Source organism: Nerophis lumbriciformis, linkage group LG23 (genome assembly GCF_033978685.3).
Source record: "Nerophis lumbriciformis linkage group LG23, RoL_Nlum_v2.1, whole genome shotgun sequence".
Classification (NCBI taxonomy): Eukaryota; Metazoa; Chordata; class Actinopteri; order Syngnathiformes; family Syngnathidae; genus Nerophis; species Nerophis lumbriciformis.
In genome coordinates this window covers 21,725,019-21,743,086 of record NC_084570.2, presented here as the reverse complement: position 1 = coordinate 21,743,086, position 18,068 = coordinate 21,725,019, and the positions used below count along the sequence as shown (strand labels likewise).

At 39.3% G+C, this 18,068-nt stretch overlaps 1 protein-coding gene across 2 annotated transcripts in view; it reads right to left on the bottom strand.

Annotated features, from left to right (window-relative positions):
- xirp2a (xin actin binding repeat containing 2a) overlaps positions 1-18,068 on the bottom strand; it is a 180,289-nt gene that overhangs the window by 102,222 nt on the left and 59,999 nt on the right. For both annotated transcript variants that reach the window (XM_061984935.1, XM_061984934.2), the window contains exon 2: positions 5,019-5,130. In XM_061984935.1, coding sequence (XP_061840919.1) covers positions 5,019-5,130 — 112 coding nt within the window. The remainder of the gene's footprint in view (positions 1-5,018; positions 5,131-18,068) is intronic.

Here is an 18,068-nt window from a genome sequence, read left to right as displayed (position 1 = left end):
AAGTTTATGAGTTTGAACATCAAATATCTTGTCTTTGTAGTGCATTCAACTGAATATGGGTTGAAAAGGATTTTCAAATCATTGTATTCCATTTATATTTGCATCTATCACAATTTCCCAACTCATATGGAAACGGGGTTTGTAGTTTATCTTTCTTTCTTTATTTTGACAGGGAGAAAAAAAGACATATACTACATGCACTTATATATATTTTAAAGTGTATCCATCTAATAATGCAACAGATACCATATTTCCTTGAATTGCCGCCAGGTATGTATTATCCGCATGCCTCGTTTTACCGCCGGGTCAAACTCGCTTCGCAAAATAATTAGCGCATGCTTAGAATTACTGCCGGGTCAAACTTGTTTAGCAGAATAATTAGCATATGCCTCGTTTTACCGCCGGGTCAAACTCGCCACGTCACGAGTGACACTTCACCTTTCAAAGCATCATTTTCAAAAATGGAGGAGGCTAATTTCAATAATTTAACATCGCATAAAGGTAAGAAGATAAAGAGCTATTCAGTAGGATTTAAGGTCCAAGCTATTGAATATGCTAAAAAGAACAGTAAGGAGGGAACTGCTCAGTTTATTACCTTCTAAACACATGTGTCAGTCTCATCTCGTGGCCAATACTACTGTAGTATTGTTATTTACATGCTTGAAATGCTTAATTTATGAAAAAAAAAATTAAAATACGCTTTAAATAAACAATATCAATATTGTGTTATTATATAATTGCAATTCTTATTATTAATATTGTGTTAGTTTGTAGTGGTGGAGAGCTGACTTTTTGTTGTTGGAGTTGCGTCTGTCAAAGCGCTTTATTTTGAAAAAATGTTTTATTAATATAGCTGCGTGTGTCAAATATGAGTCATTAAATGACTCCCGCCTCATGGTGGTAGAGGGCGCTAGTGATCCCAGGGATCATTCTTGCGACGACTCGGCTGCAGAAGATGTGACAACAACAGTTTTCTAAACAGGACTTTCAATCGAAGCAGGAGGTAATAATTAAAGGAAGATCTCCTTCAAGACAGAGAGACTTTTAAAACTGAAGAAAGATAAGGAAGACTTCCATAAACAAGTTATCGATGCTTTTGTTCAGAAGGAACGGCGCATGGACTTCATTTATAAGTAAAGGTAAGACCATAATAAAGTTTTTTTTTATTAAATGTGCTTTTTATGATGGTATCCTTACATCACACTCAAATTTACATCACACTAAATTTACCACATGCCTTTGGTAAGCGCCGGAGTGAGAAGAGGTTTTTAATTAATTACCGCCCCGGCGCTAATTCAAGGAAATACGGTATTATATTATCATACATTCTAAACATTTTTGGGGTAAAAACATACATAAATATCTACTCAGCCTTATGATTTCAAAGCAAGTTAACCATCAAATTGTACACTGTAAACATGACAATATCATTTATTTTTTTAAACAACTCTATCTTCAGAATCGTACCGTAAGAAAAAAACGGTGGTACCATTTTTACATTTACATTAATACACTGTGAAAACAGTAACCATATATGTCATGCAAAACAACTAACAATCACCAGAATTTTAAAGTAAAATAGAGTGTGATCATTATACTGTAAATTTTATGGTAAAATTCTGCCATGTTAGATTTTTTTTTCTTACAGTGTAGGTCAAATATACATTTACTAATAAAATGCATAGGAAATCATGCGGCTAATCCTTATACATGTATGTTTCTTTTATTAATGGTACAAGCGGCAGCCAAAACTGCAACATGGCCCTCAATGAAAACGAATTTGACACCCCTGCTGTAATGTGACTGTGGCCAAACGCAGTGTGCCTCTCGTACACTAGGGGGCGATTGTGGTCAAATCAGCTCGTTTAGCTATGTTAGAATAAAGTAGAAGAAGAGAATGCTACATGCTAATAAGCTGGCGCAAGTAACTTTCAAGCTCCGGATCTAACGGATAAGTACAACTTTCCACTGCTTTCTGGTGTTGTTGGTAATGTTTCAATTTCTTTGAATGACACGTCTGGTTGTTGGTAACATTAGAGGCATTGAAAAAGATCGTTTTTAGGAGGTGTCTGCTTACCAGTTGTCTCAAACAGCCGGTGTGTGCTGACGTCATCAAATGGTCTTGTTTGGCAACATTCTGACACTTATCAAACAAGTAGGATTCTATTTTACCACATACTTTGAAATACTGACCTATTTAAGCTTCTATATGTATATAGCTCCTATATATCGATATATATAGAGATAGATATGTATACACATACCGGCTTGTTATTCGCCCGGTAGAATGTCAGGCTGCGTTTGATTGGTGGAATGGAATCAAACTTCACTAAAGCTTGCATTGGATTGGTCAAACAGAGTCATGTGACAGGGCCAGCCGGAAGAAGGCTCGCTGGCAAATGAATAGTCTTTGCAAGCCTTAATTAATAGATTATAAATAAATGTAACGATCGGAATGAAAGTCAATGTAACGTAGTAAAAGTAGCATTTCTTCAGTAAAAAGTATATTTCATTAAAACTACTCTGACAAGTACAATTTTTCCAAAAAGTTACATAAGTAAAATGTAAGGGAGGGCAGCAAGGTGGAACAGGGGTTAGTGCATGTGCCTCACAATACGAAGGTCCTGAATAGCCCTGAGTTCAATCCTGGGCTCGGGATCTTTCTGTGTGGAGTTTGCATGTTCTCCCCATGACTGCGTGGGTTCCCTCCGGGTACTCTGGCTTTCTCCCACTTCCAAAGACATGAACCTGGGGATAGGTTGATTGGCAACACTAAATTGGCCCTAGTGTGTGAATGTGAGTGTGAATGTTGTCTGTCTATCTGTGTTGGCCCTGCGATGAGGTGGCGACTTGTCCAGGGTGTACTCCGCCTTCCGCCCGAATGCAGTTGAGATAGGCTCCAGCACCCCTCGCGACCCCAAAAGGGACAAGCGGTAGAAAATGGATGGATGGAATGTAAGGGAGTAAATGCAGCGCGTTAGATATTGTGGGATGTTGGAGTCGTCCGACTTTTTGCGTGGCCATAAACGCATCACTGGCTAAGTGCCATGAGTGTGTGTTGGCACAGGTGGGACAGAGCGAGCAGCTGCTGTTGATATGACCGGTGACAAAGAGTTGGTTTAAACCTGGTTTGGACGGCAGAAAATGACCAGTTTTTCTAGATGGAAGTTTTTTGGCGCGGTTACAAACAGGTTTACTCAATAAAGTGATTGATGGAATTCTTGTCCTTATTGTCTCGACAGACGATAGTTGAACAGTGTTGACAAACATTATTCTATCCGCCAGGGCCACTCTTATTGTCACCTGTCACTCACAGAGTTGCATTGCAAAACCATACAGCATAAATTGTAATGTGTTTATTTTGTTTAGATTTCAGATGCAGCCATGGGCTCGAATTTAACCACAGCAACTGCGGCAAAAGCCGCGACCGCCTTCGTCAATTGCCGTAATGCCCTAAAAAATTGACAAACATCGACGACAAGAACATACCGTGACTGCCCTTTACTTTTTACTTGTTAATGGGCGAGGGATGTAACGGTAAACGGTATAATGATAATTTGTGATAAAATTTCCCGACGGTTTGTAATACCGTCTAATTTTTTAATTACCTAAAACTAGGCAACACGAAGCCAGGCGCATGCGCACCAGCATCGTTTGGCTTGATAATATTAGCGGACAAGCTACACGTACTTTGCTCCGGAGATTTCCCCTAGTAGTAAACGGAGCCAAGCGCTTGGTTCAACGTCATTTTCTCTTGCTTCCCGCTGTGCGTTTAAGAGCGCAGTGCTGTTTGGATGGAGACAGGTGTGGACAATATTGGAGACAGACCCACTTGTCCCCACACTAAAAGTATACAGGGAAGGAGAAAACTATTTGCTGTTGCTTTTATTTTCTCAATACAGCATCCATCAGCTGCTGTGACTGAGAGTTAATGAGGTGAGGAAACTGTTTTTAACTTTTAAACTGTTTTTTATCTAACAAACTGTTCTTAGGGTAATTTGTATTTGCTTTTTAAATGTGTATTTTTATTTCTGTTTTAAATGTTATTTTTTAGTCTGTTCTTTGCCTCTATTTCTTTGTGGTGTACAGGCCTTTGTTTTTCAACTGTGCTTGTTTTTAAAGGGCTTTATAAATAAAGTTGGTATGGTATATGTATATGTATATGTATATATATATATATGTATGTATGTATGTATGTATGTATGTATATATATAGGGGCATACACCTTGGACAAGTCTATATATATACATATATATATATATATATATATATATATATATATATATATATATATATATATATATATATATATATATATATATATATATATATATATATAGGGGGGTACACCTTGGACAAGTCTATATATATATATATATATATATATATATATATATATATATATATATAGTATATGCCCCGAAATAAAATAATGTTCGCCTTGGTGCCCTAAAATATGAGCCCTCCTTTAACTTTAAGGCAACACTTGTCTTGAGCATCCATCCATCCATCCATTTTCTACCGCTCATTCCCTTCGTTGACAGCCCTAGTTTTTATACAATATTTATTATCTAAAAGTTTGTTTTTCTTATTAAAAAGCACATGTTCAAATGGTGGTTTTTATTCCGAGCCAAGCACATATTTCAATGGGAAAATTGATTGCGATGCGAGTATAGTGAGTAACGCAAGTTCCCAAAAGCAAAATGCTCTCAGGACTGTGAAAGTTCGGCGTGCACTTTGCTATCGCACAATCGTCTGAAAACAAACTGGAGGTGGCTTCCTCGTGTTGCTATCACGGCGCGGCGGCCCAGCACCTGGAACACACAGTTATCTGGCTATAGCCAACTTTCCTTATTAAAAATGTGCCAGGCGGGAAGTCTTATCTGGAGAGAACAATCTTGTGTTGCCAAGCTGCTTTCTGTCACGTGCTGCAGCTGCGCTTGTTACTTGGAAGGGCCAGAGTGCAACTTGTATCTCACACACACTCACACACACATGTCCACCTGGAAATACTCACAAAAAGTGTCATCCCGATGCAAGGCCATTGTCTTTTCTTTCGGTTGATCGGGCAGCTTAGGACTTCTGGATGTCACCCGCTTGGATGGCGCCGCGTGGACGCTTGTCAGCTCCTGGTCACGGACAAAGAGAGAGAGGGAGACGTGTCACAAAGCACAACACCTGCGCTGATGTTTGCACAGTGGCAAATTAGAGCTGGCACTTCGGGCTGTATCAACGCCAGCGTGACCATGCAGTTATGTTTTTGATGGATATAAAAAAGACCGAAATTATGTAGTTAGTGAGCAGGGTGTCGTGATTTAATAACATTGGGTGCCAGTTCTATGATGAAATACATTCCTCCATAAAATAGTCAAGTCATTTGCAAAAGGTAAGCATGCTAGGCTATAGGCTACTAGGAGCTAGCAGCTACACAACAGCTAGGCACACAATAGCCCACAAGCGAGTAGGGCTGTGAATCTTTGGGCATCTCACGTTTCCGATTCTGTTCAATTCTTGGGATTAACGATTTGATTAAAATAGATTCTCAATTCAAACTCAATACTTTTTTTAATAACAGTGGATGTCAGTTCTATGATTAACTACATTCCTCCATAAAATAGATAAACAGCTCAGATAAATTTATGTATTGCTTAAAAGAAAATTGGTTTTGTTGAATAAAATTATACGCAAACATTTAATAAAGTCAAATACAAATAAGGCAACAAGAGAAGTATCCAACACTTCTCTTTTTTAAAGTAAATGTGTACAGCAGATATAGATCATCTACATCAACAATATGATTTGTCTGAGTGGCTGGACAGGACAAAAAAAATAGATTTTTTTTTCAAAATGTGACTAATGACTTGACTATTTTAGAGAGGAATGTAGTAAATCAATAGAACTGGCACCCAATGTTAATAAAAAGTATTGATTTTGAATCAAGAATTATTTTTAATTGAGAATTGATTCTGAATCGAATCGTTACCCCCAAGAATTGGATTGAATCGAATCGTGTGGTGCCCAAAGATTCACAGCTCTACTAGTAAGTAAACAATGCAAAATGTTGACCAACATTTATTCAATGTCAGGTTGTGACGTTGATTTGATCATTGAAATTTGGTCATTTCCCAACCAAGATTCAACAACACAAATACAACGTTGAAACAACATGCTTTTTGACGACATTTAATTAATGTTGGGTTCTGACGTTGATTTGATCATTGAAATTTTGGTCATTTCTCAACCAATATTCTACAAGACAAATACAACGTTGAAACATGCTCTTTGGCGACATTTATTCAATATCAGGTTGTGACGTTGACTTGACCATTGAATTTTGTCAATTTCCCAACCAATATTCTACAACACAAATACAACGTTGAAACAACATGCATTTTGACAACATTTAGTCAATGTCAGGTTGTGACGTCGATTTGACCATTGAAATTTGGTCATTTCCAACCAATATTCTACAACACAAATACAACGTTGAAACAACATGCTTTTGACGATGTTTAATCAATGTCAGGTTGTGACCATTAACATTTGGTCATTTCCCAACCAACAACGTGGATCCATTGTTAGACACCAACGTTGTCTCAGTTTACAAATACAACTATTTTGCCCAATGTCATTAAAAAGTATTGATTTTGAATCGAGAATCATTTTTAATTGAGAATCGATTCTGAATCGAATCGTTACCCCCAAGAATCGGATTGAATCGAATTGTGTGGTGCCCAAAGATTAACAGCCCTAGTAGTAGTAAGTAATTAAATCAAACTGTTGACCAACATTTAATCAATGTCAGGTTGTGACGTTGATTTGACCATTGAATTTTGGTCATTTCCCAACCAATATTTTACAACACAAATACAACGTTGAAACAACATGTTTATTGACGACGTTTATTCAATGTCAGGTTGTGACGTTGATTTGACCATTTAATTTTGGTCATTTCCCAACCAATATTTTATAACACAAATACAACGTTGAAACAACATGCTTTTTGACTACGTTTAATCAATGTCAGGTTGTGACTATTAAAATTTGATCATTTCCCAACCAACAACGTGGATCCAACGTTAGCCACCAACGTTGTCTCAGTTTACAAATACAACTATTTTGCTCAATGTCATTAAAAAGTATTGATTTTGAATCGAGAATAATTTTTAATTGAGAATCGATTCTGAATCGAATCGTTATCCCGAAGAATCGGATTGAATCGAATTGTGTGGTGCCCAAAGATTAACAGCCCTAGTAGTAAGTAATTAAATCAAAATGTTGACCAACATTTAATCAATGTCAGGTTGTGACGTTGATTTGACCATTGAATTTTGGTCATTTCCCAACCAATATTTTACAACATTGAAACAACATGCTTTTTGACGACGTTTATTCAATGTCAGGTTGTGACGTTGATTTGACCATTGAATTTTGGTAATTTCCCAACAAATATTCTACAAGACAAATAAAACGTTGAAACAACATACTTTTTGACAACGTTTATTCAATGTCAGGTTGTGACGTTGACTTGACCATTGAATTTTGTCCATTTCCCAAACAATATTCTACAACACAAATACAACGTTGAAACAACATGCTTTTTGACGACGTTTAATCAATGTCAGGTTGTGACTATTAAAATTTGGTCATTTCCCAACCAACAACGTGGATCCAACGTTAGCCACCAACGTTGTCTCAGTTTACAAATACAACTATTTTGCTCAATGTCATTAAAAAGTATTGATTTTGAATCGAGAATAATTTTTAATTGAGAATCGATTCTGAATCGGATCGTTATCCCAAAGAATCGGATTGAATCGAATTGTGTGGTGCCCAAACATTAACAGCCCTAGTAGTAAGTAATTAAATCAAAATGTTGACCAACATTTAATCAATGTCAGGTTGTGACGTTGATTTGACCATTGAATTTTGGTCATTTCCCAACCAATATTTTATAACACAAATACAACGTTGAAACATGCTTTTTGAGGACGTTTATTCAATGTCAGGTTGTGACGTTGATTTGACCATTTAATTTTGGTCATTTCCCAACCAATATTTTATAACACAAATACAATGTTGAAACAACATGCTTTTTGACGACGTTTAATCAATGTCAGGTTGTGACTATTAAAATTTGATCATTTCCCAACCAACAACGTGGATCCAACGTTAGCCACCAACGTTGTCTCAGTTTACAAATACAACTATTTTGCTCAATGTCATTAAAAAGTATTGATTTTGAATCGAGAATAATTTTTAATTGAGAATCGATTCTGAATCGAATCGTTATCCCGAAGAATCGGATTGAATCGAATTGTGTGGTGCCCAAAGATTAACAGCCCTAGTAGTAAGTAATTAAATCAAAATGTTGACCAACATTTAATCAATGTCAGGTTGTGACGTTGATTTGACCATTGAATTTTGGTCATTTCCCAACCAATATTTTACAACACAAATACAACATTGAAACAACATGCTTTTTGACGAAGTTTATTCAATGTCAGGTTGTGACGTTGATTTGACCATTGAATTTTGGTAATTTCCCAACAAATATTCTACAAGACAAATAAAACGTTGAAACAACATACTTTTTGACAACGTTTATTCAATGTCAGGTTGTGACGTTGACTTGATCATTGAATTTTGTCCATTTCCCAAACAATATTCTACAACACAAATACAACGTTGAAACAACATGCTTTTTGACGACGTTTAATCAATGTCAGGTTGTGACTATTAAAATTTGGTCATTTCCCAACCAACAATGTGGATCCAACGTTAGCCACCAACGTTGTCTCAGTTTACAAATACAACTATTTTGCTCAATGTCATTAAAAAGTATTGATTTTGAATCGAGAATAATTTTTAATTGAGAATCGATTCTGAATCGAATTGTTATCCCGAAGAATCGGATTGAATCGAATTGTGTGGTGCCCAAACATTAACAGCCCTAGTAGTAAGTAATTAAATCAAAATGTTGACCAACATTTAGTCAATGTCAGGTTGTGACGTTGATTTGACCATTGAATTTTGGTCATTTCCCAACCAATATTTTATAACACAAATACAACGTTGAAACATGCTTTTTGAGGACGTTTATTCAATGTCAGGTTGTGACGTTGATTTGACCATTGACTTTTGGTAATTTCCCAACCAATATTCTGCAAGACAAATAAAACGTTGAAACAACATACTTTTTGACAACGTTTATTCAATGTCAGGTTGTGACGTTGATTTGACCATTGAAATGTGGTCATTTCCCAACCAATATTCTAAAAGACAAATAAAACGTTGAAACAACATGCTTTTTGACGACGTTTAAACAATGTCAAGTTGTGACGTTGATTTGACCATAGAATTTTGGTCATTTTCCAACCAATATTCTACAACACAAATACAACGTTGAAACATGCTTTTTGAAGACGTTTAATCAATGTTGGGTTCTGATGTTGGTTTGACCATTGAAATTTGGCCAGTTCCCAACCAACAACGTGGATCCAATGTTAGACTCCGACGTTGTTTCAGTTTACAAATACAACTATTTTGCAAATTTGTTTTAAAAGGACATGTATGTATAGTCAACGTTCAATGTCTTGTGCCTGCTGGTAAACACTAAGTAGATCCCTTTGTGTTTTTCTAACTGACAAGTAGCTCAGCTCTTCTTTCATTATAGTGACGGCAGTTGGACACATCTATAGGGACAGTGCGCACTGTTTAATTGACAGTTGAACATTGCAACAGTAAGACAGACTCAGACTTGAATCCAGGTTATCAAAGACAACACACACACACACACTCTGAATTCCTGACAAACAGTGCTGATGATTCGGCCTACAAACACAAGCAGGCACTATTACTGCACAGGTGAATATGGATGAGCATGGACGTGTCAGAACAAACAGCACTTGGGTGAATTTGAATAGATCCACTCTCATTGAAAGTAATTAATTCCACTGGTTAAAAAAAAAAAAAAAAAAAAAAGATACGCCGCGTCCTTGGCGGAATGTTTTTCTTCTGCAAGCAATTTTGTCGGAACTTAGAAGTCAGCCTGCACAACATGTTTCCTCATTTGCAAATCCGGTGTCTGCGTGTTTGCAAATGTATGGGTGTTTGTTTTATGCAAATGATGTTTTTCCCCGTAGCGGCCTTTGAATTGCATCTTGCAGGGCGTCATCACAGAGCTACTACAGTCACGCAATGCACACTGTGCCCGCAGCAAAATTACATAATTATTAGGTGTCAACAAATCATAAAAGTTACATTTTGCAAATCTGTACAGCACATGGATATTCATTTGCATACTCTCTCTCAGTGGCCCTATCGCCCACACACACACACACACACACACACAATATGGCGGGTTCGCAATCGCTGCCTTTCTGTCAGTGTCATGCTGCCTCTTTCAGTAATGGCCCTCACGTTGAATGGAGCTCAAGTCAGTGAGCCGCAGCAGGCACTGTCACCTCCTCCAAGCTGGCACTGCAGTGCTCCGCGTTGCACAAAATGTGCGTTTGACTTCCAGGCAGAAGCAATATCAGTGCATGAAAACCATTCAAAGAGGGAATGGGAACACTCTTCATGCGCGGCGGTATATACTGAACGCTAGGTTGCAAACTCCTGGAGAAAAAGGGACACGAGTCGGGTGCAAACTTCTAAGGTCAACCATAATCGATCACGTTTTCTGTCTGGCTCTCAACGACGGCGGACGCTTCCCCTCTCTCTCCCCTGTCGCTCCCGTTTTTACTTCTTTATCTCGTCTTGTCTTCAATTTCCTTGGAGGCTCTTTTTGCAAAACTCCCCAAAATCTAAACAATGGAATTGATCAAGTGGCCTCTCAACAAAATTGACAAGATGGACTTTTGGGAGAAGTGGAAGGTTGTGTGCCTAGCATCTTTCAGTCAAGTCAATGTTGCTGATCAATTTAAATGTATTATTGTTTAATTATTTATTAATTTTTTCTGTAAAATGTTCATAGTTTAAATAAGAATTTATTTCATTCATTTTTTTCAGGCAAATTGATCTTTTAAATCTTTTCTGTTACAGACTAAAAAACTAAAAAGTTATTATTTGTTGTAAGTTGATCTATATTTCTTTCTTGTGTGTTTTCTTTAATGTACATTAAGTTATGCAGCGGTGTAACAATTTTATAGACAAATTATACTAGTTATAGTCGCGGTGGGGAGTGGGGCGGTGAAAATGTTTTTCTTCATCCGATGGTGTTGCATGCCGATGCTCACTCATCTGTGCGCTCTGATGAGCCACCTCCAGGAGCGCACTTCCAGGAGCACGCCAAGCGCCTGTCAGCCCGGCGGCCGCAAGCAGCTGCAATCAATTTCCGGCAATCAGCGCACCTGCTGCTGATCAGAGGACCGCCTTCATAAGCCTGCGCAACCTGCTATCCGTGGCCATAACGTAGTCATCTGTTCGAGTACCGTCGTGTTTGATTGGTCTCGTGTCTTCCTTGTCGTCCTTCCTGCAGTCTGCCTTCGTTCCACGTGACGAGCTGTGTGTCTCGTCTCCCCTGTGTTTCCCCTCTGGTTGTCTGGCTGCCCCTCGGATCTCGACCCCCCGCCTGGACACGGACCTTTTGACGCCTCGCTATACCCCCGACTACCTGCCTGTCTCACGGACATTTGAGCCTGCCTTTCGCCTCCAGGACTTCCGCCTCTCGCTCAAGACTCCCGGTAACACACAACAGTTAATTCACACATCGTCGTGCACCATACACACTCTTAGAATTAGTCACACTCCATACCCTTGTTTATTAATATTTATTTGTTATTTATATATATAGTGATATATATAAATAAATCATAGAGCTAAATACGACTCCCTTGTTGTCTGTGCCGTCTACTCCCCCTGTACGTAACAGAAGAGGGTGTAACATAAAAAAGTTGAGAAGCACCGCTTTAGGTCATTCAGTAGCTCAAAAATGTAATTGCTGGATCCACGTCATAGCTACTACTTTATTTCTGACAGTCCAAATATTCTCACACTATTAACTAGATCCACTCGACGTCCATTGCACCGGTCGCCCAGGGGAGGGGTCCCCACATCAGCGGTCCCCTCCAAGTTTTCTCATTGTATCCCACTGGGTTGAGTTTTTCTTGCCCTGATGTGGGATCTGTCGTTGTGGCTTGTGCAGCCCTTTGAGACACTTGTGATTTAGGGCTATATAAATTAACTTTGATTGATTGATTGATTGAAATATGTTGACGAAAGATTCTCACTCTGCCCTTTGTGATCGCACCATTCGCCTCTTTCTCACCTCCGTTTATGCTTAAAGGGGAACATTATCACAATTTCAGAAGGGTTAAAACCATTAAAAATCAGTTCCCAGTGGCTTATTTTATTTTTCGAAGATTTTTTCAAAATTTTACCCATCACGCAATATCCCTAAAAAAAGCTTCAAAGTGCCTGATTTTAACCATCGTTATATACACCCGTCCATTTTCCTGTGATGTCACATAGTGATGCCAACTCCAACAAACATGGCGCATAGAACAGCAAGCTATAGCGACATTAGCTTGGATTCAGACTCGGATTTCAGCGGCTTAAGCGATTCAACAGATTACGCATGTATTGAAACGGATGGTTGTAGTGTGGAGGCAGGTAGCGAAAACGAAATTGAAGAAGAAACTGAAGCTATTGAGCCATATCGGTTTGAACCGTATGCAAGCGAAAACGACGAAAACGACACGACAGCCAGCGACACGGAAGAAAGCGAGGACGAATTCGGCGATCGCCTTCTAACCAACGATTGGTATGTATTTGTTTGGCATTAAAGGAAACTAACAACTATGAACTAGGTTTACAGCATATGAAATACATTTGGCAACAACATGTACTTTGAGAGTGCAGACAGCCCAATTTTCATCAATTAATATATTCTGTAGACATACCCTCATCTACGCTCTTTTCCTGAAAGCTGATCTGTCCAGTTTTGGAGTTGATGTCAGCAGGCCAGGGAAGCTAGGGTCGATATTCTTCTCTTGATCATCTTCGGTGGCATAAGGGACGGTGTGAGCCAAGACATCCAGGGGGTTTAGCTCGCTCGTCTGCGGGAACAAACTGCCGCCATTGCTTGCTGTGCTACCGAGGTCCTTTGTCCCTGAATTGCTCACACACTCCGGCAGATTCAATGGGGGTCTGGCGGCAGGTTTCTTTGACTTTATCGTTGGAAATGCATCTGCTTTGAGTGTCGCAGGATATCCACACATTCTTGCCATCTCTGTCGTAGCATAGCTTTCGTCGGTAAAGTGTGCGGAACAAACGTCCAATTTCTTGCTACTTTCGCATCTTTGGGCCACTGGTGCAACTTGAATCCGTCCCTGTTCGTGTTGTTACACCCTCCGACAACACACCGACGAGGCATGATGTCTCCAAGGTACGGAAAACAGTCGAAAAAACGGAAAATAACAGAGCTGATTTGACTCGGTGTTTGTAATGTGTTTGAGAAAATGACGGATTGCTTTCTGATGTAACGAACGTGATGTCATCGCTCCGAGAGCGAATAACAGAAAGGCGTTTAATTCGCCAAAATTCACCCATTTAGAGTTCGGAAATCGGTTAAAAAAATATATGGTCTTTTTTCTGCAACATCAAGGTATATATTGACGCTTACATAGGTCTGGTGATAATGTTCCCCTTTAACTGTGCCAGTTTGCCAAATGTGCAAAATAAAGACGCAAAAACAATGGCAGCAAAACACTTTCAGTCTTGATAAATCACATTACCATTCTGCATATTCACGAAGACAAGCTTGCTAAATTGATTGCCTCAGTATTTTGTTGAGTTAAGAGGTACACAAACTTAGCAAGTCAGCTTCTAAGTATGCTTGGTAGAAAACGATCAAACGTAAAGTAAGGCTCTTTTCCAAAAGGCACTAGCTTGTTGCTAATTTACATTGGATTTGCCATAGACAGGCTACCATTAGCATTAGCGATTTTACAGGGCAATTTCAACAGACTTAGCACAGGAATCAAAGCATAGAAAACCAGGAATTACCCAACGTAAACTGTTGCATATAGCAAACAACGAAGACAGACTGAGCGTGGCAAAAAACGTGAATAAATAGCTCTCTGATTAGTGCTCGGCAGCAGATGAGCGTGCCGAACACTAACCAGAGGCAGGTGAAACCAATCAGTATCCATGGTAACCGAAACAAACCCACGGGTGCACAAAACAGAAACTGGGGGAGTCCAAAACTAACAGAACATGACTAAACAAAATATGATCCGGGCCACGGATCATGACACTATGTAACCCATTGGGAGGCCTTGGGGCCAAACTGTGGGCTAGCAATGATGCAAAGGCGATACTATCTCTAAAAGTCTGCTTAATTTTTGATAGTTTGGTGGAATTCTGCACAAGTCGTCAATTTAAAATGTTGTGCATCTGTAAGATGTTTAAAAATATTAATCCAGTAGGCTTTCAGACAGGGACAGGACCAGAACATGTGTGTCATGTCTTGACATGGATGGCATACATTTTGTAAAGTTTAGAGTTAGTAAAATGCGATGGACAACCTTAAACTGTATCAGATTAAGCTTTGAACAAGATGTGCTATCATTTATTTGTATCAATGCAGATTTCCAGTCATTGTCATCCAAAACATTGTCAAATTCTGCTTCCCAGTCTTTTTTAATTTTGTCAAGAGATGTCTCTTTAAAGATGGGAAATTAGGATATCAATTTGAGAAAAATGATGCCTTTCTGACTTGTGGGGATTTCCAAAATTTAGTATTTTACAGATTGAAGTGGACTACTGGGAAAAGAGCTGTTATTTGATTTAGCAAAGTTACAGAATAGGTGAGAGTTAGGTAGATTAAACTTTTCCCATAGTTGACTGAAGCTCGCGAAGACATTGTTAATATAAAGATCCCTTAGTCTGACCAGACCTGAGCTCTGCCATAGAGAACATGCTTTATCTGTGTTTGGAGGAAGAAAGAGGTATAGTTATTATCAATGGGGCCCAATCATAGTGGGGGTCATTTTGACATGAGGGGGCAGAACATTCCACAACAGAGAAGGACCTGTCTCCCCTAGTTTTAAACCTCGTTTTAGGCCCCACAAGTTGAAACTGGCCCTCGGACCTCAACGCGTGAGCTGGAGCATAAATTTGGATGAGGTCCGTGATATACTTTGGGGCCGGTCCATTCAAAGCTTTAAAAACAAACGGTAACATTTTCAAATCAAATTAAGGTTCAAGTTCCGACTCACACTACGATTGGACTTAACTGTACTCGGTAAAAAAAAAAAAAGAAATCGGCCTTCATGCTCTCAGCCTGTGACAATGGGAATCCGTTCAGAGGGAAAAAAATGGATCCGCTGAAAAGAATTTCTGCTAATGAAATCAATTCTGGCCATCTGGGACCGTTCCACGCGACATACGCCAACAGCAAGGTCATTGGAAACCATGGTAACATTGATGTGCGCGTCATGTCGCCAGGAGACCTGTCACGATGCGATCCCTCGAAGAATCTTCACTCGGTGCTATAAGAGGGCGACACGAATATCCTTCTGTCGCACAAGCAGGAACTTTACTGGTTTTTGTCTCCTGTCAGTCGCTGACATTTTCATCCTCCACTCATAACCTTTGCTCACGCCGGGTTTTTAATGACACACCCCGGTGCTCCGGTGCTCTCTGAAGAGTGATGTCAGCCCTTATCTCCTTAATGCAATTCTTTTGTCCACTTCCCCTCCTGTTATATTCTCAATGGCAAGCATCCAAGGATTGAGAAAGCCTTGATTTGCATGGTCATTAACAAGGAAGTGGGGGAAAATTCCCTCTTAAAAGGTGTTTTCTTGCATTATTCTTGCATTTATGCAGACAAATGAAATAAACCTGCATTACTGTGGAACACCTAAACTTGAGTGATTCTAATCGGAATGTCAACAACTTCTGTAAATATATTTGTTTTCCCTAAAGTAGCAACAAATCACATTAAAAGAACATTTAATTATAGCGGGAAATTATGAATGAGAAACAATTAATACCGACAGACAGAGGTGGGAACTAAATTATGTACCAACAAAGTCCCGTCAGTACCGTCATGTACCAAATGACGTAATATCAAAATGTACCGTATTTCATACCTTTGTCGCACGTGATGTCACATCCGGTTCCGAACTCTGCACCGACTTAAGCGCTTGGCGGGCAAACAGGCGTATATTTTCCATGCCAACAAAGCAAGCATGCCTGATAGGAAGAGCTCAAAAACAAGACTCCACTTTTCAAAACGTGCTAGCTCAATGCTAAGTTAAGTTGGGTATGCCATATACATGCTACTGATCCGATTAGGATAGGTTAGCAACAACAACAATAACAAGTATTGGATGATATCGATTTGCAACTAAATTATCCAACAACAACAAAAAAGGGTTAAATTTAAAGTACCACTGATAGTCACACATACACTAGGTGTGGTGAAATTACTTTCTGTATTTGACCCATTCCCATGTTCCACCCCCTGGGAGGTGAGGGGAGCAGTGAGCAGCAGTGGTGGCCACGCTCGGGAATCATTTTGGTGATTTACCCCCAATTCTAACCCTTGATACTGAGTGCCAAGCTGGGAGGTAATGGGTCCCATTTTTATAGTCTTTGGTATGACTCGGCCGGGGTTTGAACTCGCGACCTACCGATCTCAGGGCGGACACTCTAACCACTAGGCCACTGAGCAGGTTTAAATTGACAAATTCCATCGGCGAAAAACGACGCCGACCGGCCAAACTGTGCGGGGACGTTGCAGGCATTGGACGAAATTGCAAGGCCGCGCGTACTTTGCATGAATTTCCGCCCTCGCGTCATCACAAATCCCCGGAAGGACTGTGGTCCGTATGGGCCTCAGCGGTACGCAAGTGTAATACACTTTTCCACCACTTGTGGCAGTAATGACAATAAACAAACAGAAGAAGTCTGGGGCTGAAGTCATAGAGAAGTTTCTAAAGCGCAAAATTTATGCTACGCTCCCACATACATACACAAATACAGTACATACCTACACACTCAAAGTTCGTACATCCACACGCACATTCACTGTACAAACATACATATACATTCACTGTACAAATATACATATATACATACTGTACATAGACATTCACTGTACAAACATACATATACACAAACTTTACATATACATTCACTGTAAAAACATACATATATACATACTGTACATATACATTCACTGTACAAACGTACATATACATTCACTGTACAAACATACAGATACACATACTGTACATATACATTCACTGTACAAGCATACATATACACATACTGTACATATACATGCATACACTCATGCATATATCACGTTCCATAAAACATATATTAACGTTGTTGCCCTAGGGTAAACTGGGTAACACATGGCACACTGACAAACCTTAACCTATTGTTACTATAACAATGTACAAGGTTAATATAGTTGGCTTCTCTTTCTTCACCTCCATTTATCTGTTTTCTTTTGTATTTCAAGTTAGCATTACATATATGTATTGTTGCATTTGAACAATTGTATTGTTGCTAATCAGTGTTGGGACTAACACGTTACTTTGTAACGCGTTACTGTAACGCCGTTATTTTCGGCGGTAACTAGTAGTCTAACGCGTTATTTTTTTTATTCGGTAACTCAGTTACCGTTACTACATGATGCGTTACTTCGTTATTTTACGTTATTTTTTATATAGTATCGGCTAGAAACTGAGAAGATCTGAGTGTGTTTTATTAGAGCACTGCGGTGTCGTCCTTCTGATTTTTCCTCTGTCACAAGAGGCGCGCTCTGTGTGGGGGGGGCTAGTAAAGAGAGACACACTTCACCTAAGGATTTTAACGGAGGGACTGCTAGCCAAGACAACATTGATAGAGCCATTGCAGCGTATGTGCTAGAAGACATGCAGGCTATTTCTACAGTGGAGTCACCCGATTTCAGGCAGCTAATTAGCATGATACCGGCGTCAAATGGCAAATGGCACGGAGAACATGTTCCAAGTTCCTGGACACAGTGGACAGTGAGTACATAAACATGGAAAGCAAGCTAAAGAAGACACTCCAAACTCTGCCT